This window comes from Apostichopus japonicus, chromosome 8, assembly GCF_037975245.1.
Source record: "Apostichopus japonicus isolate 1M-3 chromosome 8, ASM3797524v1, whole genome shotgun sequence".
NCBI classification, from domain to species: Eukaryota; Metazoa; Echinodermata; class Holothuroidea; order Aspidochirotida; family Stichopodidae; genus Apostichopus; species Apostichopus japonicus.
Genome location: NC_092568.1, coordinates 23,131,775 through 23,148,932, shown reverse-complemented (window position 1 = coordinate 23,148,932; position 17,158 = coordinate 23,131,775). Strand labels below are relative to the sequence as shown.

General features: G+C 39.1%; 1 protein-coding gene and 1 long non-coding RNA gene across 2 annotated transcripts; one reads left to right on the top strand and one right to left on the bottom strand.

The window, feature by feature from the left end:
* The first annotated feature begins 5,181 nt into the window (after positions 1 to 5,181).
* On the top strand, positions 5,182 to 6,681 carry LOC139971140 (uncharacterized). Its single transcript, XR_011794320.1, has 2 exons — positions 5,182 to 5,311; positions 6,476 to 6,681. It is a non-coding gene; the product is annotated as an uncharacterized lncRNA (long non-coding RNA).
* A 3,734-nt stretch (positions 6,682 to 10,415) lies between these two features.
* Positions 10,416 to 11,750, bottom strand: LOC139970534 (uncharacterized protein F54H12.2-like). Its single transcript, XM_071976313.1, has one exon. It carries the CDS (start codon positions 11,748 to 11,750, stop codon positions 10,416 to 10,418), a length of 1,335 nt encoding a protein of 444 aa, XP_071832414.1.
* Between the last annotated feature and the right edge of the window lie 5,408 nt (positions 11,751 to 17,158).

The window sequence follows — 17,158 nt, the reverse complement described above, 5'->3', positions numbered from 1 at the left end:
GTTTGAGTGAGCCCTAGACAGTGCAAAAGAAGGGCACGAATGGGGAATGATTACATCTTTTGTTGATTAAGGGGGGGGGGGGTGGTTACACTCCCAGGCAAGTCAGATATCATGCTGATCATTTTGAATACTGACAGAAAGAGCATAGTCTATTCAGATTTTTAAAGAGAATTATCGATGACTTTTTCAGTGATCTGTTTTATCGTTAATAATACCTATGTGGAAATAACATGAAACGTCAGCTAACTAGGGTAACCATCTGTACCCTACATTGCTGACACAATACCCGATTTGCCACAGTTTGTCATGCAAACTGTTTGGTATGTCTTTTGTACTAGCTTAGTCTGCCCCACCAATCAGACCCTTCGCCCCCCCCTTTGCCCCCCCCCCCCGATGGAAAAGTCTGGCTACGCCACTGCAGGTAGCTGATTCTTACAATGCCTACGCCATCCTATATTTTAAATGGACCGAGCTTACGGGAGAAACTAAACACACACGCCAAGCGCAGGGAAGAAATCAGGACAGTGGAAACGAAAGAGAAATGCGAAAACAACAACGCCAAAAAAAAAAAAAACGAGTTCGTCTGCTGATCTGAACACAGAATCATGAACTGTCTATGTTTTGTCTCCTCTCATCAGTAAAGACGTCTCCCACATTTCAATTTTGTAATTCCTGCATTTCACACCCTGTAATTATTGTTTTGCCGACAGATTCTCCTGAGTAATCGATGAAATGGTTTCTTCTTACTTGTAATTTCTGTAATTTCACATTATTTCATTAATTAACCGAAACTTCCGATAGGAATTTCTTTATATCAATTCCAGAGGTCATCCTATTATATACTCGTTGTTATTTTGTATTTGTTATTAAAATTCCATAGTTATTAAATTTTCTAGTGTTGTAATTTATTTATTTGCTGCGCTGTCTGTAGCTTATACACAAACGTTTTCAAATGATTTTACCATACCGGAACCATCACAGCCAGGACACCACACCACCGGAGTTTAAAATGTGTCCTCATTCGGGGAATTAGAGAATGAAAGATCGGAAATGAAGATATCACAGTGCTGCCATCTATCTGTAGTTATAACGTTTTCAAATGATTTTACCATACCGGTGTAATAGGAATCCAGGTCCTAGGAACGTAGGTCCGGAGTACAATAGCTACCATTGTGAAGGATTATGGTTGGGGCTAACTACATAACCTCTCACATAATCCAGCACAAAGGGACACCGTGGCCTGATGCGTCAGGACAAAGGAAGGCGGACGTAGATTCATGGGGGACTTGGATTCCTGTTACACCGGCCCCATTTGGGTAAAATGGCCAGCGGAACCCAGGTTTGTTGTCAACATTCATCCCAAATTCCGATTTTGAGATTGATGTTGACACATAACCAGCATTTTAATGATAAAATATAATAAAAATGACTCCGGTGTGGTGTCTGATGGTCATTTATTTTGCTTCCGGTTGGGTCCGATATGGTCCGGTATGGTTCAATTCGATATGGTCCGATTGGGTCCGGTATGGTAATTAGTCATACCCATATATAACGTTAGTCGTTAGCATAATTTGCTGCCTATACCTTCTCGTATGATCTGCCAGTAAATCTGTTCCAGTAGATCGTTTTGGAGACCCAGTCCACGTAGCACCAGCCCAACTACACTTTTCATGCCTGCAATTCTCTGTCCCTTTTTTCGCTCACTGCTTTTGGCATCGGGACCCACAATAAAGCAACCTGTGCCTTCCACCTAAACAGCGCAGCGACCACAATACACCCGTTACGTGTGTTATGCTAACACTGCATGAAACGGTGCAATACATTACGTACATTTACATGCAGGATATACACTGTACTGTAGCAGTATATTACATATACCGTATCACGTGACCAAGTCAGAAAGTGGAGTAACGGTGTACGAGCGAAACCTATGAAATTGGCCCGCCCTCTAAAAAAATTCTAGCTGAGAATGTCTTTAAATAATCTTTTCTTCAATCACATATCTCTTTATGTTCTTTTACAGACTTATCATCCGAGACAACATAGGAGGAAAAAAAAACAATTTAACTCTGTCTTCCAGTATTCTTAAAGATATTTATCGATTATATATCCTAAAACTGAAGACGAAAAGGCAAGCCAAAACTGTCTTTCAGTATTCTCATCAATATTTGTCGACTCTTAATCCTTACACCAAATACCAAAAGGGAAGACAAGAAACCCTCTTCCAGTACTTGACCTCCATCATTCATATTCATCGACTATCTTAGTCCTTTTACCTAACACAACCGTCAAAGCAAAAGAAATCTCCTACAGCCATTGACCTCCATAGGCGTAGGAGCCTCATTTGATTTGGAGGGGGGGGGGGGGGGCTGTAACGACATGCCCGAAAAATATAACCAAATGTTAATGTGCATATCATACAGGCATTCATCGCTTGTTACATCACATGCCAATAACATAAAATCATTTTTCGTGTTATTACCCTTCCATATTGGTTGTAATTATTGGGAAGTCGTTACAACAATAATGATAATAATATAAGTTTAACTATTGAGAAACACATTGCAAATTCTTCTTCTTTTCAGTAGGTGCCAGTGTCGGAGCCAGGGGTGTTGGTCAGGGGGGAGAGAATGGTCTGTAGGGCCGCTTTCGACACTATCTAAGCGGAGCGCCACCACAGGTTGGCGCGGAGCGTATAGAAAATTTTTGAATAAAGATACTCCCTAGATCGCCGGAAATGACCCTTTCCAGGCCTAGCTTATTTGCAGATAAACGAAGAATAAATAGGTGTCATCGCCATTTGTCAGAAAATTGCACCAACAAAATTTATGTTAATAGGTAGGTATTTGAGAGCGCAATAAAAAAGTCAACAATCGCGAATAAGTAGAAGGTGGTAAAAAGCTGAAAAGGGCGCCAGTAGTCCATTTGAGTCCGTCAGGGGGGCATCCGCCCCTTCTGACTGTATGGACGCTCGGCCACTGGTAGGTGCCCGAAAAATTCTCAGCATATTGCCCGAATTTTCACCCCAACAATTGAAAAACACATTGCAAATTATTATTCTTTCAGTAGATGCCCGAAACGTTCTCAGCATATTGCCGAATTTTCACCAAAAAAAGAAAAGAAAAACACACTGCAAATTATTATTCTTCCAGTATAGGTGCCCGAAAAATTCTCAGCATATTGCCCGAATTTTCACTAAAATAATTGGTTGGGGGGGGGCTGCAGCCCCCCCCCCCCGCCTCCTACGCCTATGTTGACCTCAGTGAAACGAAACTTGGGCTGTTTTCAAATACTGATTCTAATATTTCAATAGACTAAGTTAACGTGTCATTCATTACACATATGAACAAAAAGGAAACTGAAAGGAAATAAATATAGTTAAAAATAGTTAAGAACATTCTTCAAGGAATTGAAAGGGATAACCCCTTCGCGATATTTGATAGGGGCGGAAACTCAGTTCAGCGACAACCTTTATGAAGCTATTGAAGTTCAACTTTGCCTTCTGCGTTGGGGAAAGACTTAGCAGGCATGTCTATCGCGTGCAAGCTCCACACTATGTGACCTCGTAAAAACGAACATAGAAACTTATTGTGGTGAAAGGTTAAGGCTTCGGCATGTCATGTTTGGGGTTCATGATTCTTTGAACGTATCCCCTCACCACTTAAAAAAAATCCAAATTCATATAAGAAATTAATTTAAGAAGTTAATATGCTAATTAAACAATTAATAAAATATTAATTCCTTAACACAATAGCCTCATTTGAATAACAAAGTAAGTGTATTAGACCTTCGTCATTACTACTTTGGTGGATGTTTGTCTTACCACGTACAGTAGACTGACCATTGTTTTTATGCCATGGTGTAATTGTATCAGTATGGTGGTTCGGACCATTTAATCAACAGTGAAACGAAACTTGGGCTGTTTTCAAATACTGATTCTAATATTTCAATAGACTAAGTTAACGTGTCATTCATTACACATATGAACAAAAAGGAAACTGAAAGGAAATAAATATAGTTAAAAATAGTTAAGAACATTCTTAAAGGAATTGAAAGGGATAACCCCTTCGCGATATTTGATAGGGCGGAAACTCAGGCATAATTTAATACATCAGTTATCATTAAAACATGAATATGTATATAATATTTTTTTTCTGTAACACGGTAGTTAAAGCCAAGGTGGAGAGCGTGAAGTGGAAAGCAAATGAAAATATTAACAACAACAATTACCAACAACTTTGTTGATATTTTAGAATTTTACTGATAAAGTAAAATTAAAAAGTAAAAGATGCAGGTAATACGTAGTCTGTTCTGAGGTATAGGTGTTCAAATTACCGTTCCTAATTTGTGTCAATTGTAATCAAGAATGGTCAAAATTTGTTCTCAAAAGTCAAAGTACACATAATTTCATTGCTAGCACAACTTCTGGATTATTGACCTATGTTTTCGCAATATCCTCCAAGGGTTTTGAAGGGATAATTCTTTCGCTATAGTTAGATGAGACGTTGTTCAATAGGACCTGGATGAAGTGGAAGGAAAGGCGGTGTAAACCTTTTATGTAGCTATGATGCTCGATTATCTAACTACATTAGAAAGCAGAAGAGTAGACCCTGAAGGTTTGTTTTGAATTGATTTTATCATGAAACTGGTTTCTAAACACCAATATCTATATGTTTATATAACAGGTGAGATTATTACACTAAAGGCTCGATGAAGCCACGGTGACCCCACCATCACACCACTCCCATAGGCCCCTCAAACAATGAAAAAAATCGTGCAACCAAATTATAAAAAAGGCCAGAAGAAACAAATTATTTTATATCGTGCTTTAATATCACAAAAAAAGTGAATCATAAATGTAATAGAAAGAATGTAATTGAGTAAAAGAGCAGTATTTAGTAAAAGGGATTGCTCTTTTAAGCCATGTGACTTAGCAGAGTAGAACAGAAGAAAATCATTTTTGTCTTGTGTCCCTGAAATGGACCGCTTTTGTGTGTGTGCATTGGTCACTTGGCACTTAATGCCCAGCTCACCTCGCTCTATTGATGGGCCTGCTGCTGGATGAATAATACACTGACCAAATGCATGTGTCATATAAGTTATGTTTTTTGATAGTATAATGCAATAACAAAACTAGTACTCATGTGGGATATCCGTTGGATTGTCACGGTGGCCGGCATTATTATATTCCATTTTAATCTTCTTTCCCGGTGTTGAAATGCGGAAGCAAACTGCAGTGAAAAAGGAGGGAATACATTGTAGCAGGGCCAAAAGCACTATGTCATATCGATGGCTATCACAAGCTTATAAGGTTGGTTTATTTTGAAAGTAGGGTGGTATATAAAGGATTCTCGCAGCACACCTTTCCCACATGTATTCACATGAGGCTTATAGCTTGATGAGTCAGCATCCTTTTGTGCATAAATTCAACTCATTATTGGACTATACAGTACGTTCTCTTTGCATATAACATTAAATGTGGATAATGGAATACATATATGCAATCAGCAACATGACAAGGTTAATTATCTTCATTTATCTGTTCTTTGACCATTGTAATGTTTAAGTTATTATGGCAAATAATGCACAGTTACAACAAACCCTTAAAAGATCTACTTGATTAGTTAAATGTTTGAAGAAATAAATGTAACAATTCTGTAATATGTGTGCCAATAGGTGTCACATCTAGTCCAAAGTGCTGGCATATAGCTCCCAACTTGCTGGTCCCAACTAAATGCAAATTAAGCACCATTGTAAGTCATTACAATAAAAAAGACAAAAAGAAAAAGAAAATGTGCAATATTCACTTGTATGTCACCTAAAGAAATAGAAAGTAACACATTGTTAGGTGATTCCTTGCCATTATCAATGGAGTGAAGTAGAACCATCCTTTCCATAAAAACTCCATTTGACCTCCATCAATGAAATAAAATGACTAAAGGTTTTCAGTGCTTGGCACTTAAAGAAAAAGATATCATCTTCTCACCATGTTTTACCTAAGTACCAAGTGTGACAGTAATTCAAAGACTACTGGCAGGACATTCCTGTAGCACCGTTTCACCTGTACTTTCCTTTAATTGATAGATGCAAAACCATAAAGGTATCATATATGCAATATATAGACAGGTTATGTACCTGGTATGGGAATACTTAACTAATTAGCACTGATGATGTAATATGCTTTTCATTCCAGTGTTTTAGCTCTGCTAACCTTTACAAAATAAATTCGGATCATTCATATTCATCACAGGTAATCAAAAGTGTACCAAGCAGGACATCAAATATATCCATGTACAATATGCACTGCTGAATAACATTGTTGCAATTCTCTGGGTTACACACATGCATATACACACAATTTAATGTCAAAGATATAACTGCATATCATTTAATTTTTCCAAATTGCATGATTGTAAACCATGCTGTATTAACAATTTTAAACATTTCATTATCCTTGAATTTAATTAAATTACAGGTGGCGATTTGTCTTACATGGTGGGATCGATGTGCACAGCTTGATACCCGTTTTTGAGCGTGTTCAACCGACAACAAAGCTTGTCATACAAGCTCTTTGCGATGCTGTTGATGAGTATGGTTGCCTGAGAGAGTCCGGTCTGACCAGGGTGTTGAAAAGAGGAACGTTCTTCAGCAACTACGAAAAAATATAGAATAGAATTATGAATTATTTTGACATCTATCATTCACACACACAAGAAAAAAATTGGTCCTTTCTTTGTAATGATGAGAGAAATTATCTTGCGCTCCGTCAGTTGTTTCAAATTTTAATTAATGATATGTTAGATTGCAAACATTCCTTTCATTTTAGACAAGTTTGTTTCAGAGTTTGACGTCTCAAAAATGTATTTTTCCCCCTATAGCAGGGCAGTTTCTGCAGTTTACTCACTACTTTGTCAGTAAATACTACTATGTCCAGTTTCCCATGCTCGTATATTCATTACTTAGTGAGTAATTGGGCAAACAAAATTAAGGACTGAGAATTTCCACCCGTATTCCAGTATCCTCCTTTATAAGTCACAGGTGTTTGAATGAGCCATGAACAGGAAGCAAGTAAGTAGTATAGAGGGCCCCGGATTGCACCGGTGCAATCCCAATTTTGGATGTATCTTGATTGCCATAATAGATGTACCCCCTAAGATGGCACCCGTGCAATCCCAACTTGTGATGTACCCCCGGAAAGATGTAGCCATTATGATGGCACCCGTACAATCCCAACTTGTGATGTACCCCCGGTAAGATGTAGCAACTATATGATCGCAAACAGTACAATCCCAATGTGTTATCGACTGAGATTGCCTGTCACTGAGATGTATCCATCAATGATCACACACACAGTACAATCCCAATTTGTTATCAGTTGAGATTTAGTACAATCCCAATGTGTTATCAGTTGAGATTTTCTATCACTGAGATGTAGCCATCAATGTTCGCCATAAGTACTGAGTAAGAAGGATCGTCTTTCATGTTATGGGATATGCATTGCTTGGCAATGTGATATATATTTATAGATAGGTAGATAGATAGATACATTTGTAATTCAGTCGTGTTGATATAAAGAGAATGTTTTGAGGTCGCCGTAGTTTGCACACACACACAAACCTAACATACTAAACAAATATGTTGTTGTGGTCGATAAAAGTCATCGGATATGTTTATTGTTGGTTACGAACCTATTTTAATTTTTATGCAATGGATAATGATACAACGTTGACGGTCAATCAACGGGGATTTTCAAGAAGTAAAACGATGAAAAGAATCTATTTGAGTCTAGTGCGCCATCGATTGGGGATATATCAAGATATTGGTAAAAGCGATTATATTGTGCAGAAAGCAATATGCGTTGCTGAGATGGTGAAACAAGAAGCTTCATGGCCCTGGCTTTTAGCGGGACCTCATACTGATAACATGGATGCTTTATACGAGACAGTTCAGCGAGATAATTCACCGACACATATAGTAATATGTCTATATTACGCTATCGAAGTGGAAGTACATAGGAGTCGTTTGGATGCCACTAATTATCGATCATGGTTTCCGGTTCTTGTACCGAATCATATAGGACATTGCGATTGGGATAGTTGGGCTAGAGAAATTTGATAGTATATATTTTATTTGACTAGGCTAATGACCCATATTTTTCTCAAGGACATTGGCTTGAAACATACGGCTAATTGGACCGTGAAGGGAACATACGAAGTTGCGGGACTAGTTACGTAATTATATACAAACGTAATTGCTCTTATATTGAAAGGGGGGTGGGCCAGCATCTTCATTCAAGTGTTTAGAAATATTCCGACTTTAAACGTGTCCGGACATGTTGATTATGAGGGTAGTTATCGCCTATAAAAATATCAAGACTACAAATCAACTTAATCATTCCATCAACTGTATTAACCCGGTGTATAGTTATACATATCGTTATGGACGACAGTCAGATCTTACCAAAGTTATCGGATGAAGCATACAGTGTCGGCTGGCGTTCTCATTTCAGCTTGAAGGAAAACCGACCATACTTTTTCAATATACAGACGAAGGAATCAAAGTGGGACATACCCATCGTCGAAGAATCTACCATACTCGGAGAGTCTTTTGAAGACACGGAAGCTCCAACAACGCAATATTCACCGGAGAATAAACCACCCGAGCCTACCCTACAAGACGATAGCCGAAGATTGGGGAAACCAGACCAACGGCCAATTATTGAATTTGAGAACCGGTTTCCATTAGTCGGTAAGCGACACGTTGTGGTTAAACTATTCAAAGGGGTTCCATATATCAATATACGGGAATACCACTGCGACGGGACTAAAAATAAACTTTTGTCGGGAAAGAAAGGGATTAATTTACGTACAGAGGAATGGAGACAATTATACGAACAAAAAGATCTCATTCATGATTCGATAAGAAAACTGAAGGACGTTAAGATTCGCAATGCTTTTGGAAAACCCGAACAACGCCCTATGGATGAATCTGAGATATGTTTCTCCATCGGAGGTAAGCGGCGGGTTGTAATTAAATGTTTCCGAGGGTCTCCATATACGTTAACATTAGAGAATATTACAGTCACGGCGGTGATAAGCAAAAGCAACTCCTACCCGGAAAGAAAGGAATTACTCTCAGGGAAGATGAATGGATAAGATTATACAAACAGATGGAACTCATAAAATCTGCCGTAGAGACTTTGAAGCGACCAAAGAAAAAGGATGGTCATACACAAATTGATACGATGAAAAATGTTGTAGAATTTATTTTCGCCGCAATGCTCGATGCTATTGTCAATGGTTGGCTGAAGGAAAATTGTGAAGGTTGTTTAGAAAATTATCCCTCACAACTGGACCATGCCTGCCTAAATTACGGATATATCGAAAATCTCAATGACGCCTACTTCAAAGATTTTCATCACCTAATACAAGACGAATGGGTCGTTGGAGCTGCGCGAGAATACCTGAACAATACCATCGATGTCAACACGTTGAAGACGACGGTTGAAAATATTCGCAAACAGTGGGGGTGTACACCACAACTGGCGTGCGATGCAATGGAGAAGTCCAAGCTGGAAGAAATTGTCCGAGATAAACTGCAAACGGACTTTGTTGCGAGGTGGTTGGGTCAAGTTGATTATAATTCTATAGAAATATCGTATACATTGTAATAAGTTATATCAAAGTATGGTGTTTGGGTTTAATTGACATTACCAATTTGAATTGACAAAATAACACTTTAAATATAAAGAAGAAGAAGAAAAAATATATTACATTTTTGTTTTCATTTTATTACTATATATTATCACGATTCATACGTATCCCGAATACCAACTGCTAAGATTGTTAAAACCATCACCGTAAAAATTAATATCAAGTTAGTTAAATGTCATTTGAGTCCAGAGGTCGCCGTCTGACAGCCTTTTGAAGTCCTATGCATTGGATATTCTATACACGGAAAATGTCGATCAATGAATCCATACACCATCGTATCGTTGATTTCAGATCGTGGGGTAAACCACGAGGTAATATTCTCCATACTCAGACCTCTGCTTTTGTGTAACAAATAGAAAATAACGTATTGTCCACATACCGTAGAATATAAACCCTGTAGACTTTTATCATTAAAACGTTGGTTGTAACAGTTTCGATCTAAAAACGTTTGTATTTCCGGCGTTAAAGGTGGTAGCCCGTATGAATCAAAATATTCGCCATGGTTATCCTTTGAAATGAAAATAGCAACCCAATGAGCTCCTGGCAGATAACTCGGATCTGTATTAACCACTATTGCACATGGGAGGTTTGGTTCAAAATCGTTCAAGTGGTCGGAAGGGAAAACTCCTTGGAAATAAGGGTTGGAAAATGTATCAATACGCAAAGCGTGTGCGATTTGATTAGAATCCATCGCTTGGAATCTTAACTACTGTAATCGAACAAAACATTACGCGCTCGGTCTATCTCTATGATATTATCAAGCTCCGCGTAAACAATAACATTTATCGTGGTTGTCAAAGGTTTGTTAAACTGTAATTCCATACGAAGGTTACCTTGCTTTACGAGATTAAAATGTCCTCCGGAGGACAAGTCTGGAGTTAGGTCGAATACGTACAGTGTGTAACCTTTGGAGTATTCTTCTCGACTGATTGCGTTTCCTTCGTCGTGATTGGCTTTATCTGTCCCTGAAAACAGGGTGTGGTATGCTCTGATATAGGTCCCATCAGAAGCTGCTCCAAAGTTTGGTTTCAGTGGTTTATGTGGGATTTGTTCGCCATCCAAGTAAACGGCTAAGAAGTTTGCTCCAAAGTGGTTCAAATTGAAGGGGTTTTGCTGATACGAGCCATTGAACGCCGTGTTACGGACGCAACCGACAATCACTCTCTTAGGTAACTGTCCTAAGAAAATGTGATCTTGCACAAACGACATATTCCCGACTGGGACCGATAACATTTTGGTTACAACCCGTCTTACGGGATATTTAGCGGTAGATTTCTCAAGGGCACGTTCGTGTCCAAGAGAGACAGCGGGCTTCAACTTCACTTTCCGAACAAACAAAGACGCATCTATGATAATGACTTTATATTTCTCGTCGGCATCCCCAGACATCAGACAAAATTCATCTTTGCTCCTAATCAGTTTTAGTTTCATAGTAACGCCATTTAATAAATATTTTTCTTGAAAGAAGATATCGCTGTGGATACATCCGAGCATATCAACCGTCTTACTCTCATTAATGAAAGAGTGTCGTTTTTTCAATCCGAAGTTCACGACGTCATCGGTTGCTAATGGGCTTGGTTCATCCATCCTCCCCGCGGTATCTTTATAGAATAGACCCGAAGTCAAATAACTTTGTTTCGCCTCTGATCCATAGCTCAATAAAGTTTCGATCATTGCCCGATAAGGATATGTCGGGGTGGATGTTGAGATTAACCGCTCGTTTAGTGACACGTCAACTTGACTAAATAAAGATTGTATAAACAGATTGACTGGGCCAACTGATGATGTATTCGCAAGATCATCACCATTTGCTTGAGTTATTTTAGCCTTGACGTACAGCTGCGTTTGTGCCAAATCGATATACTCCTCTCCCGACCCTGATATGTTAAATTCGAGCGGTCCATTATCTGTAATATTTGCAATTGGGTGATACTCTATCCATTGCCCCTTCTCGATACTTGTCTGCGTGGGAGGTAGGGCAAACAAGTCCAATTCTGACTTCGTACACTCACAGGAATGATCATGTAGCAGCGACATAGTGCTTTGTGTCTAATCAAAAATATCTCGAGACCTCTTCGCTACCTTGGTTTGTTTGTTTCTGACTGATGATGACGACCGCTTGCGCTTTTTAACTGCTAATGAACCACTCACACGGGAGACGGTTTTTTTTAGCTACTCTCTTTCCGGCTGCGATACCTCTGGTCCTCGCAGATTGTCTCACCGATCTTCCGTCCAGCACATCACCAGCAATTTCAACACCTGTGCGCAATGCTTCTTTTCCTAACGCTGTAGCCCCCCTTTTAAGAAGGGGTACCGCTGATCGAAATAAACCGCCCAGTATGTTACCAAGGCCATGTCCTCTTTGAGCTCTTGCGCCGTGAAAGACTGGTAAACCATTGCCCACCTGATTAAGATAATAGTGTTCGTAGTCACGTGGACTACTGTAAAATTGCGATCTAGGCATGATGAAATTTAATTTTTCAAATAAATTGAGGTGCTCTACGTAGTCACAATGACATTACCTCGTACGAATGGTATATTTCGACCTGTGTTATCCCTTATATCGAGTTCTATAGTATCGATATATTTCTGTTTGATAGGATGATAGTAAATATTACTGAAAATCGAACTTACATCATCTCCAAATTTGCCAGTGACATTGATTACGCGGAGCAGGGCTACTTTTGAATGACCCACGGCGTGAGGTTCTACAATATCACAATAAACATACAAATTATGAATGTGTTTCATATCTAGGGGGTTGTCTATCGTGAGGCTCTCCGAAACCGTAGTCGTCGTTTTGAACCCTAGGATTTCCGCAAGTCTTCCTCGAAATCTCACTTGACAGTTCTCATCGAGTTCAATGCGTAATCTCCTAGTTTTGCCGTTATAGATATATCGAATTTTTCCGGGGTAATTAGTTGCCAATGCTGCAACTAGTGATGCTGTGTCCTCATAAAAACCCGGGTCGATTGTTTTGCTCCACCACTGGTGGCCATTAACAGTGTAAGAATATTTGATGAATTTATCGATGTTATACCATTGATGCGGATATATCATTTCTGCTAATCCCACTTCCCATTGTCCTTCTAAAGAAATCGGTTGTGGAAGTTTCACGCGGTAATTCGTCATGTTATTGTTTGGGTACACAGTCGGTGAGCTGTTGCTCGGTAACGTTACATAAAAAGAAGCCATGTTACCCTCATTAACTTCGTAGCAAAATGATCAGTTCAAACAAAATCATTACCTTTAAATATTCTCAAATTTGTAGACATCTTTTACCCAACTATTGAACTTAGAAGGGTACCCTTGCCACTTTACAAAAAATTCCTTCACACCCTTTCTAGTGCGACGTCTTATTATTTTTTCGATGCGATATATATGATCTTTTTTCAACACCTTTTGCAATTCGTGTTCATAAAAAGTACCTTTGATGGGTTCTCCGTCATAATCCTTGATTCTATATACTGGGGGGTTACGTGGAATTCTTTCCGATACGGTGAACACTTCTTCCGTCCACTGAGGTAAGTAACTTTTACGGAAAGGCTGCGTTGTCATACTGATGCGAACTGGGTCCTCAACATTGAATCTGAAGCTTTGTTTCGATATATCTTCGTTCAGCCCGTATAATTTTTGCCAAACTTTTTCCTGATTGTTACGATTTACATCTAGTGGAGCAATACCTATACTACGATGAATGCGTCCATTGTAACCTTCGAGGAACTTGTCCAATACATTAACAAAAGCACGTGTACCGTTTGCGGTAAAGTATCTCCACATTTTTGTTTTCAGAGTGCGATTGAATCGTTCTACTATCGAAGCTTTGGTCTCGTTGTTGGTTGTAAAAAAACGAACTTTATTAGCACGAAGAAATCTTTGAAAGTGCTGGTTTGTGAATTCACTTCCCTTATCCGTTTGTAATGTGACGGGTTTGCGATGCTGCTCGTCAAATATTGATCGGAAAGCATGGGCGATGCTTTTCCCCGTTTTAGTTTGCAGTGGTCTAGCCCATGCAAATTTCGAGAAGATATCTATACAGGTTAGAATATATCTGGAACCTTTATTATGCTTTGCGAAGGAGGAAACGTCGACTAAATCTGCCTGCCATTGACTGTCTATTCCGGATACGATAACTCGATTACGTCTGAATTTTTTTCGGGAGGGCTTGTGTAAAGTGTATGTATCTCGGCTACTCAACCATTCTTTGATATCTGACGCCCTGATTTTCCGACCATCATTCTTCGCGGCTTGCTGAATTGCACCAACACCACCGAAAGCAGCGGGATGAGAAGGATCGTAATATAGATTTTCTAGATACTCCTCCATCTGTCGCATCGATGACGCGAACCGCGAGCTCCCACAACACGCCGACGGACAGAACACTTTGTGTAGCGATAATGTCAATGATATCCCACTCCCTGGCCAACAACCCATGATGAAGGTTCAAACAAAACTAAAAAGGGGGTAATGTTTCATTTCCTTTAATACCTTTCCCATTGTTTCTTTTTTTTTCGATTTTTCAGAGGAGAGGATTTTTGCCTTTTATAGGGTAAATGGTATTAATTGACGAAATTAATCGACGAAATTTCCGAAATTGAAAATTGTAAGGATGACTCCCATCGTTTCTTTAAAGCAATAAGAGTAGTACAACAAAAGAGTAAGAGAGACCCTATTACAATTAAAATTGGCGATAAACATATAGGAGATACCGACGCCAAAATTAAAGAAATCAGCAAACATTTCGAAAAGACTTTTAACTGCAATATTCCAGATCCCAAACCAAACGTGTTTCCAGAGAAACTAAACACGCCCTTTGATGAAGATGAAATTAAACAAGCAGTCTCATCCTTAAAAAATAATAAAACCCCAGGTTGTGACAAGGTCACAGCCGAACATCTCAAATATGCCCCATGCACACACAAACACATAGCAAATATCTTAAATAGTATAGCCGAATCAGGAGATTTCCCAATTGAAATTAAACAAGGAATCCTAACTCCTATCCAAAAACCGGGAAAGACTAAAGGTCCACCAGAAAACTTAAGACCATTAATTTTATTATCAACAGGAGGATTCGTCCGTCAATTGATGAGCATATCCTCCCCATTACCCAAACTGCCTACACTTCAGGACGTTGCACAGCTGAACTTGTCTTTGCTTTTAAAGTGCTAGCAGAAAAAGCTATAACATCCATAGGTTACACTGTAAATCTATTGATGCTAGATATGAGCAAGGCGTTCGACACAATTCAAAGAGGATCCTTGCTAACTGACCTAGAACAGGTTCTTGACAACGACGAACTTCACCTGATATCACTACTAATCGATAACGTCTCTTACACCGTCAAACTAGAGGGCAAACTAGGACTTCCTTTTAACACTAACATTGGTTCACCACAAGGAGATAGTGCAAGTGCACTATTTTTTATAACTTATCTAGCCAACTCTATGAAATCAGATGATAATGATATCGATGCAGTTATCCTGCCATCGCAGTTAGTTGATCATGATTACAGCACTACCACCACTAATTCTTTTTTTCACAGTAGACCAACAATACGCTGATGATATCTCTTGGGCATCAACTGGTCAGCATATACTGCAAGACATCGAAAAACGAGTCTCTGACAAACTGGCAGTAAGAAATCTGAAAATCAATTGCACAAAAACTGAGAAATTTACAATCAAAAGAAAAGGAAATGACAGTTGGAAGAAATGTAAATATGTTGGAAGCTTGCTGGGGACCGAAGAAGACATTAACAGAAGAATTGGTATAACCAACGGTGCTTTCAACACACTGTCAAGCATTTTTAAAAGCAAAAACATAAGCCGGAAAATTAAGCTTAGGATCTTTGAGACTTTATTAAAGAGTATTTTTTTGTACAATTGCGAACTGTGGGGCACAACGAAGGATCTTGATCGCAAAATTGACACTTTTCAAAGGAGACTACTTCGAAATATTCTCAACATTAGATGGACCAATAATAATTGGTTATCAAATGATGAGCTCTACAACGAAACCAACCAAACACCTTGGTCATCGATAGTCGCACATAGAAGATTGAGATTTTTCGGTCATGTAGCAAGACTCCAAGAGGACGCTCCAGCAAAGGTTGCTTTAAGAGAAGCACTGAGACATACTGCTAAACCAGTTGGAAGGCCCGTGACTACATTGCTTGGAAAAATAAAATCGCAATTCAAGGACATTAATATTAACAATTTCGAAGAAGCAATAAACCTTGCGCAAGATCGTGATACGTGGCGGAGGTTAATCACTGAGCATGTCGGATAGACGAGACTCAACTTACTACTACTACTACTAGGGTAAATGGTACGCCGAACTGTATAACGCATTCTCATCGTTGATAGCTTCTGGGTGTTCAGGGGGTGAGGGCTGTCTTCGACGGAGTGTATGTTGATCATCTTTACTCATCCATTGAGTAATTTCCCGCCAACGACCTGGGTTACCAATGAGTTCGTGGGGGATATTAAGTTCGGCTAAAGCTTTAGAAAAATCAACCATACCGATAGTTGGGGATAAAGATTTTCTCTTCCGCAACACTTCATTCATTAAATCAATCATATTCGACCCTTTTATAGTTCGATTGTCAATAACTAACTCCCCTTTATTATTCCAGCTAAGTATGTTATCGTTAGACATAATCTTCTTCATTAGTTGTTCTGCTTTATTTTTTAAACCTTTAGGGATACTCTCTAGCACATCTTGTTCAAGAGTGTTTGGCGCACTCCTCTCAGGGGAAGCCTCCGATTATTCGGGAATCACGCGGACTGTTGGTGGTGTGTTAGCCTTTGCGTCGTATGTCATGTAACGTTGTAATAAATCACTGTACCGTTTCATTTTAGCTGTATCATCGAGGTTTTTATCTGTCAACACCGAGGATAGATTTTCTTCGAGTAGCTGCATTTTAGATCTTTCCGGTGCCGGCGTTGGAGTCGATTGTATACGATTAAGATAATCGGGTGAAACTAGAACAAGTTTCTTCGTGTGTTCCATTTTATTCTCATTTCTTGAATAAGATACTTCCGAGAACGCCGATTAGAAGTGGTAATAATGCAGCTAGTAATGACCCACCTCGCTGCAACAAGATTTTCTTTTTAGAAGCTACTGAAACGCGCTTTTTTGAAAGTGATCGCAATTGGTTGCGATGTTTTAATAGTCGCTTCTTCTCGTGTCTCTTGAGAGGGACGTTTCCGTTCAATGTATTGAGGGCACCCTCACAAATACAGTTAATCAAGTCTTTAGAAGCTCCGTGGATGAGGCCCTGTCTTTGTTTTGGAGAACCTTTTGCCAATACTTGCAAATATGGTCCGTGCTTTTTCCACCGACGCATGATGACAAAATGATCAGAGCCTTTTACGTCTCTTCTTTTTAACTATTTTTTGACGTACGCATACTGAATTTCGCTAGGGAATATTTGAGTTCTC

Excerpts from the sequence above, each read along its gene's own strand:
- LOC139970534 (XM_071976313.1), bottom strand. The coding sequence starts at position 11,750 with ATGTCGCTGCTACATGATCATTCCTGTGAGTGTACGAAGTCAGAATTG.